Source organism: Acinonyx jubatus, chromosome C2 (genome assembly GCF_027475565.1).
Source record: "Acinonyx jubatus isolate Ajub_Pintada_27869175 chromosome C2, VMU_Ajub_asm_v1.0, whole genome shotgun sequence".
NCBI lineage: Eukaryota > Metazoa > Chordata > Mammalia > Carnivora > Felidae > Acinonyx > Acinonyx jubatus.
The window spans coordinates 156023190-156038406 of record NC_069384.1 but is presented as its reverse complement, the minus strand read 5'-3'; the positions used below and the strand labels follow the sequence as shown (position 1 = coordinate 156038406).

Here is a 15217-nt window from a genome sequence, read left to right as displayed (position 1 = left end):
GAATCCAAAGAAGGCTCCAGGCTCTGAGCTGTCAGCACACAATCCACGCGGGGTAGAACTCACAAACCGCCCACATCAGACGCTTAACCGAGTAAGCCACCCAGGTGCCCCAAACCATACTTTTTTTTTTTTAACTTGAAAAAACTTTTTTTAAAATGTTTGTTTATTTTTGAGACAAAGAGCATGAGCAGGGGAGCACAGAGAGAGAGGGAGACACAGAATCTGAAACAGGCTCCAGGCTCTGAGTTGTCAGCACAGAGCCTGATGCCGGATTCGAACCCACGAACTGTGAGATCATGACCTGAGCTGAAGTCGGAAACTTAACTGACTGAGCCACCCAGGCGCCCCCGCAAACCATACTTTTTAAACTTTACTAGTCAAGAACTTTAAGAAATGTTGAAATTTCTTATTATAAAAATTTATCAAAAATGAAATAATCCAAATAAATAGTATTCATGAATATATTTTTTAAAAAATAGTAATAGTTTTGTGTTTAAAACTTTATTGGTGCACTAAAAACCATAAGATGCCTCGGAATACACCAAAGCAAAGAGGTGAAAGACCTATACTCAGAAAACTATAAAACACTGATGAAAGAAATTGAAGATGACAGAAAGAAATGGAAAAAAAAACCATTCCATGCTTATGGATTCAAAGAACAAATATTGTTTAAAATTTTTTTTAATTTATTTTTGAGACAGAGAGAGACAGAGTGCAAGCGGGGGAGGGGCAGAGAGAGAGGGAGACACAAAATCCGAAGGAGGCTCCAGGCTCCGACCTGTCAGCACAGAGCCTGACGCGGGGCTCGAACTCACGGACCATGAGATCATAACCTGAGCCGAAGTCGGACGCTTAACCAACTGAGCCACCCAGGCGCCCTTTTTTAAAATTTAATTTTTTTTTTGAAGAACAAATATTGTTAACATGTCTATATTACCCAAAGCAGTCTACACATTTAATACAATGCCCTATCACCGGGCATTTTTCACAGAGCTAGAACAAACAATCCTAAAATTTATATGGAATGACAAAAGACCCAAATAGCCAAAGCAATCTTGAAAAGGAAAAGCAAAACTGGAAGCATCACACTTTTGAACTTCAGGTTATATACGGAGCTGTAGTCATTGATACAATATGGTAGTGGCACAGAAACAGACACATAGATCAGTGGAAGAGAACAGAACAGAAAGCCCACAAGTGGACCCACAAATATATGGCCAGCTAATCTTTGACAAAGCAGGAAAGAATATCCAATGGATAAAAGGACAGTCTCTTCAACAAATGGTCCTGGGATAACTGGACAGTGACATGCAGAAGAATGAAACTGGACCACTTTCCTACACCAGACACAAAAATAAATTCAAAATGGATTTAAGACCTAAGTGTGAAACAGGAAACCATTAAAATCCTAGAGGAGAACACAAGCAGTAACCTCTTTGACCTCGCCCATAGCAACTTCTTACTAGATATGTCTCCTGAGGCAAGGGAAACAAAAGCAAAAATGAACTATTGAGACCTCATCAAAATAAAAAGCTTCTGCACAGCAGAGGAAACAATCAACAAAACTAAAAGGCAACCTACAGAATGGGAGAAGACATTTGCAAATGGCATACCCGGTAAAGGGTTAGTATCCAAAATCTACACAGAACTTCTCAAACTCAACACCCAAAAATAAATAGTCCAGTTGAGAAACGGGCAGAAGACATCAATAGACATTTCTCCAAAAAAGACACACAGATGACCAACAGGCACATGAAAAGATGCTCAACATCACTTACCATCTGGGAAGTGCAAATCAAAACTACAATGAGATATCGCCTCACACTTGTCCATATGGCTAAACGTAACAACACAAGAAACAACAGGTGTTGGTGAGGATGAGAAAGGGAAACCCTCTTGCCCTGTTGGTGGGAATGCCAATTGGGGCAGCCACTATGGAAAATAGTAAGGAGTTTCCTCAAAAAGTTAAAAACAGAACTACTCTATAATCTAGCAATTGCATTACTAGGTATTTACCTAAAGAATCCAAACAATACTAATTTGAAGAGATACATGCACCTTGATGTTTATAGCAGCATTATCAACAATAGTCAAATTTTGGAAAGATCCCAAGTGTCCATTGACTGGTGAATGGGTTAAGAAGCCATGGTGTAGTAGGGGAGCCTGGGTGGCTCAGTCAGTTAAGCATCAGACCTCGGCTCAGATTATGATATCCTGATTTGTGAGTTCAAGACCTGCATTGGGCTCTGGGCTGACAGCTAGGAGCCTAAAGCCTGCTTCAGATTCTGTCTCCCTCTCCCTGCCCCACCCCCGCTCACATGCATGCTCTCTCAAAAATAAAAATTAAAAAAAAAAAGAAGAAGAAGAAGACATAGTGTAGGGGCTCCTGGGTGGCTCAGTCGGTTAAGCATTGGACTGTTGATTTTGGTTCAGGTCATGATCTCACCGTCTGTGGGATCAAGCCCCATGTCCGGCTCTGTGCTGACAGTGCAGAGCCTGCTTGGGATCCTCTCTCTCTGCCCCTCCCCTGCTTGTGCTCTCTCTGTCTCAAAATAAATAAATAAACTTAAAAAAAAAAGGAAGACGTTGTGTACACACACACACACACACACACTGGAATATTATTTAGCCATAAGAAAGAATGAAATCTTGCCATTTACAATGATGTAGATGGAGCTAGAGAGTGTAATGCTAAGTGAAATAAGTCAGTCAGAGAAAGACAAATCACTCATATGTGGAATTTAAGAAACAAAATAAATGATCATAGGGGGGAAAAAGAGAGGAAAATCAAGAAACAGACTCTTAACTACACAGAACAAACTGATGGTTACCAGAGAGTTAAATAGGTGACAGGGATTAAGGAGGGCACTTGTCATGAGCACTGGGTGTTGCATGGAAGTACCGAATTGCTACATTGTACACCTGAAACTACTATTACACTGTTAACTGGAATTTAAATTAAAAAATAAATAAAAATAAAAGTTTTACTGAAATGTAATACACACACCATGCATGTTGTGTATATTCTCAGAGTTGTGCAATCACCAGTACAATCAATTTGGGGATACTTTCATCATCCTAGTAAGAAACACGTAGCAGGGCGCCTGGGTGGCTCAGTCGGTTAGGCACCCAACTCTTGATTTCAGCTCAGGTCATGATCCTACGGCTCCTGAATTTGAGCCCTGCATGGGGCTCTGTGCTGACAGTGCCGAGCTTACTTGGGAATCGCTCTCTCTCCCTCTCTCTCTGCTCTTCCCCTGCTCTAAATAAATAAATAAACTCAAAAAAGAAAAAGAAATCATGTACCTATTAGCAGTTACTTCAATACTCACTTCCACCTCTAAGCAACCACTAATCTACTTCCTGTGTCACAGATTTGTCAATTCTATACACTTCACATAGATGGAAGCATTCAATATGTGGTCCACTGTGACTGCTTCTTTCTCTTAGCATAATGTTCTCAAAGTTCATCCATGCTGTATCATGTATGAGTACTTCCTTTGTTTTTAGGGCCAAGTACTATTTTCACTGTATGAATATACCACATTTCGCTTAACCATTCATCCATTGATGGACCTTTGGGTTATTTCCACTTTTTGGTGATTATGAATAATGCTGCTATGAACAAGTTTTTATGTAGACGTGCTTTTTTCTACATCCTTCCCAATACTTGCTATTTTCTTTTGATTATAACCATCCTAGGCTATGAAGTGTTATCTCATGGTAGTTAATTTACTTGTTAGACCTTGCCTTGGTTCCAAAAATGATTTCATTATACTTATAATAATAAATATGAAACATGTATTGTTATAAGATGCAGGGAAAGAGAAAAAACGCTGGTAATGAAATGAAGCCACAGGGAAGTGGTATATAAAAATGAATACAGGAATATCATGTACAGGGTCTAAAGTTAGACTGCAGACTGAAGACAACTGGTTTAGTTCTTAGGCTAATGATTCTTTTGAGATAAAAATATTTCAGTAACTCAAGAGAAGTTCAGTTTTTCATGGATACAAGAGGATGAAAAGGACAACCATGATCCAAATCGCAGTAAAGTTAAAATGGCATAAATTTCAAACTCTTAGGCCTCAAACTACATGGAACTACATGACATTTACACCACAGCTTTTCAAACTTCTCTGATGGCAACCCACAGTAAGAAATTTTAAATGGTGACTCAGTATACACACATATGCATATACATATATGTTTACACAGAACTCAAACGAGTATTTTGAGAAATGTTGAAATTTACTGAAAATATATATTTAAAAAATGTTTAAAAGGAAGAACACAAAGCAACTTTGCTGGTCCCAAATCACTAAACTGTGTCATGACTTGTTATTTGAAAAACACTGACTTAGCCTGTAAACAAGGGGAAGAATAAATAAAGGCATGATAGAGGAGTTAAAATTTCCAAACATTCTATAGAAATAATTCCAATGTTATAGTTGTCCAAGGTGTCATTTCGTGGACAAAGATTGATTTACAACTTAGACACTGAAGGTGAAAAAAAAAAAACTACTTGAGCAAAATTCGAATGGAGAAAACAGAAGTCTGACATTTATTGGTCTTCCAGTATCTGATAGAATAGCTTTTCAATGATCCTTCTACAGTTTATGTTTTCTCAATGGGAAAGATATTACATATGTGATTATTTTATTTTGTTTTCAAAGTTTATTTATTTTGAGAGAGAGGGAGAGAGAGAAGGAGAGAGGGACAGAGAGAGAGGGAGGCAGTGAGAATCTCAAGCAGGTTCTGCACTGTCAGCATGCAGACTGATGCGGGGCTCGATCCCATGAACTGTGAGATTATGACCTTAGCTGAAATCAAGAATTGGACACTTAACCGACTGAGCCACCCAGGTGCCCTGGGATTATTTTGTTTAGACATAAATGGATCCTGTTGGCTCCTTCCAAATACAAATTATATAATTAAAATCCATTTTTGTTATAACAGTATTTGATAATCAGAGAATATATTCAAAATATGAACATACTAAAATCTACAAAATGGAGTGGCATTTCCTAATCTTTTTGAGACTGGTAAATTCCTATTACAGTGTATAATTAAAGAAAACTCCTGAGGTATTAAAAATTTAATTTTATTCTTTTTATATGGTTATACAGTAAAATGAGTTTGAAGTAAGCTAAAGCATAGTTTGTTGAGAAATTCAGAATATCACAGCATGTCCTAAAAGGTGGATTGAAATACAGTTACCGGATGTAGTATGAAAACAGATTAAATGGAGCTTTTATGACCTGATAATTCTTCTATTTAAAAAGCAATCCCAACTGATTTATTTTCACAATTTATGTGTTTTATTTCATAATAGTAAGAGACTACTTCAGCCTGCACTTCTCAACAAAAACAGAATTATTGAAAAAATTAAGTCTAAACTAAATAACATTGCTGCTATATCTTCTCTTTTTAATATTATATCCTAAAATATTAGAAGTATCTTAATGTGCTTTCCAAAATGAATTTTGATCAAGTGAATATAATTTATAAATCAAGTGAAGATCAGTTTGATGTAAATTTGATGCTCCTTCTGACCATATAATTCAGCATGTGCTCTGATTCTTCTTCTGCAACCTACATATATAAGATGAAATTAAACAATACAAGAATACAAACAAAAACTTAAACTGCAGAATGGCCAAAATGACCATGGTGGCCAATAAGTTTTGGTTGAGTTATAGGCACCCTAAATCTTATCAAGTGGTGTCACACAATTCATGAGTTGAAATTTTAAAATGGTTCAACAATTTTGTAATTATTTTTAAAATAATTACTAATTTATTTTTTTTTATTTTTCAATATATGAAGTTTATTGCCAAATTGGTTTCCATACAACACCCAGTGCTCATCCCAAAAGGTGCCCTCCTCAATACCCATCACCCACCCTCTCCTCCCTCCCACCCCCCATCAACCCTCAGTTTCTTCTCAGTTTTTAAGAGTCTCTTAGCTTTGGATCTCTCTCCCACTCTAACCTCTTTTTTTTTTTTCCTTCCCCTCGCCCATGGGTTTCTGTTAAGTTTCTCAGGATCCACATAAGAGTGAAAACATATGGTATCTGTCTTTCTCTGTATGGCTTATTTCACTTAGCATCACACTCTCCAGTTCCATCCACGTTGCTACAAAGGGCCATATTTCAATCTTTCTCATTGCCACGTAGTACTCCATTGTGTATATAAACCACAATTTCTTTATCCACTCATCAGTGGATGGACATTTAGGCTCTTTCCGTAATTTGGCTATTGTTGAAAGTGCTGCTATAAACATTGGGGTACAAGTGCCCCTATGCATCAGTACTCCTGTATCCCTTGGGTAAATTACTAGCAGTGCTATCGCTGGGTCACAGGGTAGGTCTATTTTTAATTTTCTGAGGAACCTCCACACTGTTTTCCAGAGTGGCTGCACCAATTTGCATTACCACCAACAGTGCAAGAGGGTTCCCGTTTCTCCACATCCTCTCCAGCATCTATAGTCTCCTGATTTGTTCATTTTGGCCACTCTGACTGGCGTGAGGTGATATCTGAGTGTGGTTTTCATTTGTATTTCCCTGATATGGAGCAACGTTGAGCATCTTTTCATGTGCCTGTTGGCCATCCGGATGTCTTCTTTAGAGAAGTGTCTATTCATGTTTTCTGCCCATTTCTTCACTGGGTTATTTGGTTTTCGGGTGTGGAGTTTGGTGTGCACTTTATAGATTTTGGATACTAGCCCTTTGTCCGATATGTCATTTGCAAATATCTTTTCCCATTCCGTTGGTTGCCTTTTAGTTTTGTTGGTTGTTTCCTTTGCTGTGCAGAAGATTTTTATCTTCATAAGGTTCCAGTAATTCATTTTTGCTTTTATTCCCTTGCCTTTGGGGATGTGTCGAGTAAGGGATTGCTACGGCTGATGTCAGAGAGGTCATTTCCTGCTTTCTCCTCTAGGGTTTTGATGGTTTCCTGTCTCACATTCTTTTATCCATTTTGAGTTTATTTTTGCGAATGGTGTGAGAAAGTGGTCTAGTTGCAATCTTCTGCATGTTGCTGTCCAGTTCTCCCAGCACCGTTTGTTAAAGAGATTGTCTTTTTTCCATTGGATAGTCTTTCCTGCTTTGTCAAAGATTAGTTGGCCATACTTTTGTGGGTCTAGTTCTGGAGTTTCTATTCTATTCCATTGGTCTATGTGTCTGTTTTTGTGCCAATACCATGCTGTCTTGATAATTACAGCTTTGTAGTAGAGGCTAAAGTCTGGGATTGTGATGCCTCCTGCTTTGGTCTTCTTCTTCAAAATTACTTTGGCTATTTGGGGCCTTTTGTGGTTCCATATGAATTTTAGGATTGCTTGTTCTAGTTTCGAGAAGAATGCTGGTGCAATTTTGATTGGGATTGCATTGAATGTGTAGATAGCTTTGGGTAGTATTGACATTTTAACGATATTTATTCTTCCAATCCATGAGCACGGAATGTCTTTCCATTTCTTTATATCTTCTTCAATTACCTTCATAAGCTTTCTATAGTTTTCAGCATACAGATCTTTTACATCTTTAGTTAGATTTATTCCTAGGTATTTTATGCTTCTTGGTGCAATTGTGAATGGGATCAGTTTCTTTGTCTTTCTGTTGCTTCATTGTTAGTGTATACGAATGCAACTGATTTCTGTACATTGATTTTGTATCCTGCAACTTTGCTGAATTCATGTGTCAGTTCTAGCAGACTTTTGGTGGAGTCTATCAGATTTTCCATGTATAGTATCATGTCATCTGCAAAAAGTGAAAGCTTGACTTCATCTTTGCCAATTTTGATGCCTTTGATTTCCTTTCATTGTCTGATTGCTGATGTTAGAACTTCCAACACTATGTTAAACAACAGCAGTGAGAGTGGGCATCCCTGTCGTGTTCCTGATCTCAGGGAAAAAGCTCTCAGTTTTTCCCCATTGAGGATGATGTTAGCTGTGGGCTTTACATAAATGGCTTTTATGATTTTTAAGTATGTTCCTTCTATTCCAACTTTCTCGAGGGTTTTTATTAAGAAAGGTTGCTGAATTTTGTGAAAGGCCTTTTTTGCATCGATTGATAGGATCATATGGTTCTTATCTTTTCTTTCATTAATGTGATGTATCACGTTGATTGATTTGCGAATGTTGAACCAGCCCTGCAGCCCAGGAATGAATCCCACTTGATCATGGTGAATAATTCTTTTTATATGCTGTTGAATTCGATTTGCTAGTATCTTGTTGAGAATTTTTGCATCCATATTCATCAGGGATATTGGCCTGTAGTTCTCTTTTTTTACTGGGTCTCTGTCTGGTTTAGGAATCAAAATAATACTGGCTTCATAGAATGAGTCTGGAAGTTTTCCTTCCCTTTCTATTTCTTGGAATAGCTTGAGAAGGATAGGTATTATCTCTGCTTTAAACGTCTGGTAGAACTCCCCTGGGAAGCCATCTGGTCCTAGACTCTTATTTGTTGGGAGATTTTTGATAACCGATTCAATTTCTTCGCTGGTTATGGGTCTGTTCAAGCTTTCTACTTCCTCCTGATTGAGTTTTGGAAGCGTGTGGGTGTTTAGGAATTTGTCCATTTCTTCCAGGTTGTCCAGTTTGTTGGCATATAATTTTTCATAGTATTCCCTGATAATTGCTTGTATCTCTGAGGGACTGGTTGTAATAATTCCATTTTCATTCATGATTTTATCTATTTGGGTCATCTCCCTTTTCTTTTTGAGAAGCCTGGCTAGAGGTTTATCAATTTTGTTTATTTTTTCAAAAAACCAACTCTTGGATTCTTTGATCTGCTCTACAGTTTTTTTAGATTCTATATTGTTTATTTCTGCTCTGGTCTTTATTATTTCTCTTCTTCTGCTGGGTTTAGGCTGCCTTTGCTGTTCTGCTTCTATTTCCTTTAGGTGTGCTGTTAGATTTTGTATTTGGGATTTTTCTTGTTTCTTGAGATAGGCCTGGATTGCAATGTATTTTCCTCTCAGGACTGCCTTTGCTGCATCACAACGCATTTGGATTGTTGTATTTTCATTTTCGTTTGTTTCCATATATTTTTTAATTTCTTCTCTAATTGCCTGGTTGACCCACTCATTCTTTAGTAGGGTTTTCTTTAACCTCCATGCTTTTGGAGGTTTTCCAGACTTTTTCCTGTGGTTGATTTCAAGCTTCATAGCATTGTGGTCTGAAAATATGCATGGTATGATTTCAATTCTTGTATACTTACAAAGGGCTGTTTTGTGACCCAGTATGTGATCTATCTTGGAGAATGTTCCATGTGCACTCGAGAAGAAAGTATATTCTGTTGCTTTGGGATGCAGAGTTCTAAATATATCTGTCAAGTCCATCTGATCCAATGTATCATTCAGGGCCCTTGTTTCTTTATTGACCGTGTGTCTAGATGATCTATCCATTTCTGTATGTGGAGTGTTAAAGTCCCCTGCAATTACCACATTCTTATCAATAAGGTTGCTTATGTTTGTGAGTAATTGTTTTATATATTTGGGGGCTCCCGTATTCAGCGCATAGACATTTATAATTGTTAGTGCTTCCTGATGGATAGACCCTGTAATTATTATTTAATGCCCTTCTTCATCTCTTGTTACAGCCTTTAATTTAAAGTCTAGTTTGTCTGATATAAGTATGGCTGCTCCAGCTTTCTTTTGACTTCCAGTGGCATGATAAATAGTTCTCCATCCCCTCACTCTCAATCTGAAGGTGTCCTCAGGTCTAAAATGAGTCTCTTGTAGACAGCAAATAGATGGGTCTTATTTTTTTATCCATTCTGATACCCTATGTCTTTTGGTTGGCGCATTTAGTCCATTTACATTCAGTGTTACTATAGAAAGATATGGGTTTAGAGTCATTGTGATGTCCGTAGCTTTCATGCTTGTGGGGTTGTCTTTGGTACTTGTAGGATCTCTTGTAGGATTGGTTTAGTGGTGACGAATTCCTTCAGTTTTTGTTTGTTTGGGAACACCTTTATCTCTCCTTCTATTCTAAATGACAGACTTGCTGGATAAAGGATTCTCGGCTGCATATTTTTTCTGTTCATCACATGGAAGATCTCCTGCCATTCCTTTCTGGCCTGCCAAGTTTCAGTAGAGAGATCAGTCATGAGTCTTATAGGTCTCCCTTTATAAGTTAGAGCCTGTTTATCTCTAGCTGCTTTCAGAATTTTCTCTTTATCCTTGTATTTTGCCAGTTTCACTATGATATGTCGTGCAGAAGATCGATTCAAGTTACGTCTGAAGGGAGTTCTCTGTGCCTCTTGGATTTCAATGTCTTTTTCCTTCCCCAGATCAGGGAGGTTCTCAGCTATGATTCCTTCAAGTACCCCTTCAGCACCTTTCCCTCTCTCTTCCTCCTCTGGAATACCAATTATGCGTATATTATTTCTCTTTAGTGCATCACTTAGTTCTCTAATTTTCCCCTCATACTCCTGGATTTTTTTATCTCTCTTTTTCTCAGCATCTTCTTTTCCATAATTTTATCTTCTATTTCACCTATTCTCTCTTCTGCCTCTTCAATCTGAGCCGTAGTTGTATCCATTTTATTTTGCAGTTCATTGATCGCATTTTTTAGCTCCTCCTGCCTGTTCCTTAGTCCTTGATCTTTGTAGCAAGAGATTCTCTGCTGTCCTCTATACTGTTTTCAAGCCCAACGATTAATTTTATGACTATTATTCTAAATTCACTTTCTGTTATATTGTTTAAATCATTTTTGATCAGTTCGTTAGCTGTTGTTATTTCCTGGACATTTTTCTGAGGGGAATTCTTCCGTTTTGTCATTTTGAATAGTCCCTGGAGTGGTGTGGGACTGCGGGGCACTTCCCCTGTGCTGTCTTGAATAACTTGCGTTGGTAGGCGGGGCCGCAGTCAGCCCTGATGTCTGCCCCCAGCCCACCGCTGGGGCCACAGTCAGACTGGTGTGTGCCTTCTCTTTCCCTCTCCTAGGGGCGGGATTCACTGTGGGGTGGCATGGCCCGTCTGGGCTACTTGCACACTGCCAGACTTGTGGTGCTGGGGATCTGGCGTATTAGCTGGGACGGATCAGCAAGGTGTACAGGGGCAGGAGGGACAGACTCAGCTCGCTTACCCTTCAGAGACCCGCTTCTGGAGGGGCCCTGCGGCACCGGGCGGGAGTCAGACCCGCTGGAGGGAGGGATCTGCAGAAGCACAGCGTTGGGTGTTTGCGCGGTGCAAGCAAGTTCCCTGGCAGGAACCGGTTCCCTTTGGGATTTTGGCTGGGGGACGGGCAAGGGAGATGGCGCTGGCGAGCGCCTTTGTTCCCCGCCAAGCTGAGCTCTGTCGTCGGGGGCTCAACAACTCTCCCTCCCATTGTCCTCCAGCCCTCCCGCTCTCCAAGCAGAGCTGTTAGCTTATAACCTTGCAGATGTCAAGTCCCGCTTGCTGTCGGAACACACTCCGTCCGGCCCCTCCGCTTTTGCAAGCCAGACTTGGGGGCTCTGCTTGGCCAGCGGGCCGCCCCTCCACACCGGCTCCCTCCCGCCAGTCCGTGTAGCGCGCAACTGCCTCTCTGGCCTTCCTACCCTCTTCCGTGGGCCTCTTGTCTACACTTAGCTCCGGAGACTCCGTTCTGCTAGTCTTCTAGCGGTTTTCTGGGTTATTTAGGCAGGTGTAGGTGGAATCTAAGTGATCAGCAGGACACGCGGTGAGTCCAGCGTCCTCCTCCGCTGCCATCTTCCCAGGATTCTCAATAATTACTAATTTAAAAACACTAATAATTGAAGAAAGAATTGATAGATAACATTCTGGCTTTCATGATAAAATCCCCTGGAATCCTTACTGGGAAAAACTAACATAAAACAAACTGTTGAAGAAGCCCTCAGAGAATGCCTTCAAAGTGGGCAATTATCTGTGTTTGGGAGCAGGTCAAGACTGGTTTGAAGGGGCTCAAAGGGGCTTGAAGCGCCCCAGGGGCACAGCAACCCACTTGACTTCCAATGTAGCCTCTGCACGTAATTCACCTTCAATCATCTTTTATTTTTCTAAACTTTTTTTCTAAATCATCACTTTCTATCCTACCATGACTGCTTTTTGTTTTTCTTATCCCTACTTCTTCATGCTATGTTCATTACTGCTGGTCTATCATTAAATTATCATTCCCAGTGAGCCATAGCATAAGTGACTCTTAAAAACTGAGAACAAACTGAGGGTTGATGGGGGGTGGGAGGGAGGGGTGGGTGGGTGATGGGTATTGAAGAGGGCATCTTTTGGGATGAGCACTGGGTGTTGTATGGAAACCAATTTGAGAATAAATTTCATATATTAAAAAAAAAGAAAAAATAAATTATCATTCCCATAGCCAAATTTTCCCCTTGGTTTTATTTACAAAGAAAATTTGAACAATTAAAATCCACATATTTAGGGAGGTGATTTACCTATTAGCTGCACATATAGATAGAGACACACCTTCACCACAGACATGCCTTCAGGCAGACACTGGTCTCCCTTTCTGTACAAGACTCTGTTACTTTCTTGTCTCTTCAGCTTTGTTTGGAATCTAGCTAGATAATGGGACCAGGGATTCCTGAGGTAGTACAGGTAATCTACAAAGCAAATGTTCTGCCAATGGAGGATTAAGGATTATCTACCATGCTGTAAAAAGTGAGAATCCTCTGGTAAGCCATGGACTCTTTAAATACAACCACAGAACAGAATATGGCTGGTCTTTATGGAGTCCAAAAAGGACTTACTTAAAAAACATTAATGGTGACTTTACAAACAAGATAAATCATAGGGAAATATTTCATACATGGCTTTTATAACTAAAAATTATTCTTTCTCAATACATTCCAGATGATATATTTAAAAAAATTAGATACAAGTGACATATAACATTAGTTTTATGTATATAGCATAATGATTCTATATTAGTGTATATTACACTTACTAAAGTAAGTCTAGTTAACAGCTATCACCATATGTAGTTATCAACTGTTTTTCTTATGAAGATCTACTCTCTCAGCAACTTTCAAATACACAATACAGTATTATTGACCACAGTACCCATGCTGTATGTTACATCGCTAGGACTAGTTTATTTTATAGCTGAGAGTTTGTACTTTATAACCCCCTAGAGATGATATTTTCAAGCGCTGTCTCCATGCATTTTTATTATGTATGGACTGTTACACTAAAGAACATTACTCCTACACTAGCTGAAGAAACTGGAAATGCTTACCTGAAGAAGCCTCATATTTTTTATAGTCTTAGGTATATACATCCTTTTTCCATATACCAGGGGTAACTTGAAGAGTAGAATTTTTAAAATTTAAAACAACTTCCTGCATTTGTTTGGCATCAAAAGACCACAAATTAAATACATTTGAAAGTATTCTGGACACTTTAAGAAACATGAACTATCTTTTTCATAATGGTCACTGGATTAACTATATTGATAGAATTATTTTTCCTGAAAAATTAGGCTTTAATTTTAAACATGAACTAGAAATAAGTTTAATTAAATAGGAACTTTTACATACGTGAGGGTTGTTTCCATTCTTGAGACTTGTTCAAGGTCTTCATGAGGGTCCTTGAATCCAGTAAAGTAGTAATAAGACTTGTCCCACTTGATGGGCCTGTCAGGCATCCTTTTAGCCTCTTTGAGAGGCTGGGAACACACATTAGTATTCAAGCTTTGGATATGTTCAACAGATAAACTGCAGGAGTTGAGAATATATAATACTGTGCTTAGCAGATCTCTGGTGTGCAAAGTAAATTTGACTGCTCGAAATCCTAGAGAATATAATTCCCCCAAACAATTAATACAGATGATTATTCATTTATTTAAAAATAATTTTTCATGCAACATTAATAAAATCAAAATCTTTTAAAACATTTGATTACTGCTTAAAATCCATCCTATTGGCAATCATCTGTAAATGGAAAACTACTCTTCTCTAAAACTTTACCACAGTATCTTTACCTTCATGAATTCCTCTGTCAGTTTTTCTTTCTAGTCTGGCACTAGAGACCAAACCCATTCCAGCCCAAGGAGGGGATTCAGAATATTTTCAATGCTGCCCATAAATATGGTCTCTATAGTCTAGAATGGAAAAGCTCTCCTATTAGCAAGTATCCATGAAAGATGGTTTCTAGCACTAAGACAAAGGAGGAGAGATGGGAGATGGGGAGGTTTTACTGTAACAATGGTTCAGATGGGAGTGGCCTAGTCTCAGGGGTGACAGAAACCCATCTCAAATTTTCTCTGTGATTACAGGAGACCATCTTCCTATTTGTCCACTCAGCTACCTAGTAACTCAATATTTTTGGCAGTGATGTAAAATTCCCTAACTGGTTAAAAGTTAATGCTTCACAATCTGATTTTGATTTTGGGTAGTCAGTGGGGTAAGGTCAGTAATCTAATGTGTTACATGCTCAATAGGAAATCCACTGTTTTTTCTTTTCTTCATTACTGGGGGTTAGGCATGGTTCCAGCTGAATTTATACAACTTCTCAACATCCTCACCAACTGTGTCACTATTATCTTTCTTCAACTGTGAAGAAATCTGGCTTAAGGAGGTTAGGAAAACAGAGCAAGGGCTTAAATCTGAGTTGACCCCAAGCCCAGTATTTTCTCCATTATACCACCCCAACACTGACTTTCTTCTTTTTTTTTAAAAAAAAAAGTATTTTTAGTTGGTTTCAAAAATTATACAATTATTTTATAAGTACATCCTCACTATGAAATTGGAGATACATATAGTAAAAATAAAAGTCTGTTCACAGACATACAGACTCACATCTTTACTAGACATAACCATTACTAACAATTAGGAACCTGTGCTTTTCGACCTGCACTGTCTAATATGGTAGCTACTAGCCCTCTAATGGCAGTTTAGGATTAAATTAATCAAAATGAAATAAAATTAAAATTCAGTTCCTGGTCACATTAACCCCATTTCAATAGTCACATGGGGCTAGTGCCTGCTATATTAGTGCACATACAGAACACTGACATCATTACAGAAAGTTCTCTTGGACAGCACTGCTCTAGACCTTTTCTATGTGCTTATGCATGTATAATACATGTGATATATGCCCATATTTGTTTACACACACCCCTACAGTTTGAATTGTTTCTTTTTAATATAGAAATAGTAACATTCTAGGTATATTACTTTGAACTTGCTTTTATTACTTAACCAGTTGTCTGTATGTATAGATCAACTTATTCTTTTTAGCAGCTATATATACCAGTC

At 38.6% G+C, this 15217-nt stretch overlaps 1 protein-coding gene across 6 annotated transcripts in view; it reads right to left on the bottom strand.

Annotated features, from left to right (window-relative positions):
• Positions 1 to 15217, bottom strand: part of TCAIM (T cell activation inhibitor, mitochondrial) — a 75499-nt gene that overhangs the window by 17132 nt on the left and 43150 nt on the right. For all 6 annotated transcript variants that reach the window (XM_027040507.2, XM_027040506.2, XM_027040508.2 and 3 more), the window contains one exon: positions 13499 to 13751. In XM_027040507.2, the coding sequence (XP_026896308.1) occupies positions 13499 to 13751 (253 nt within the window). The remainder of the gene's footprint in view (positions 1 to 13498; positions 13752 to 15217) is intronic.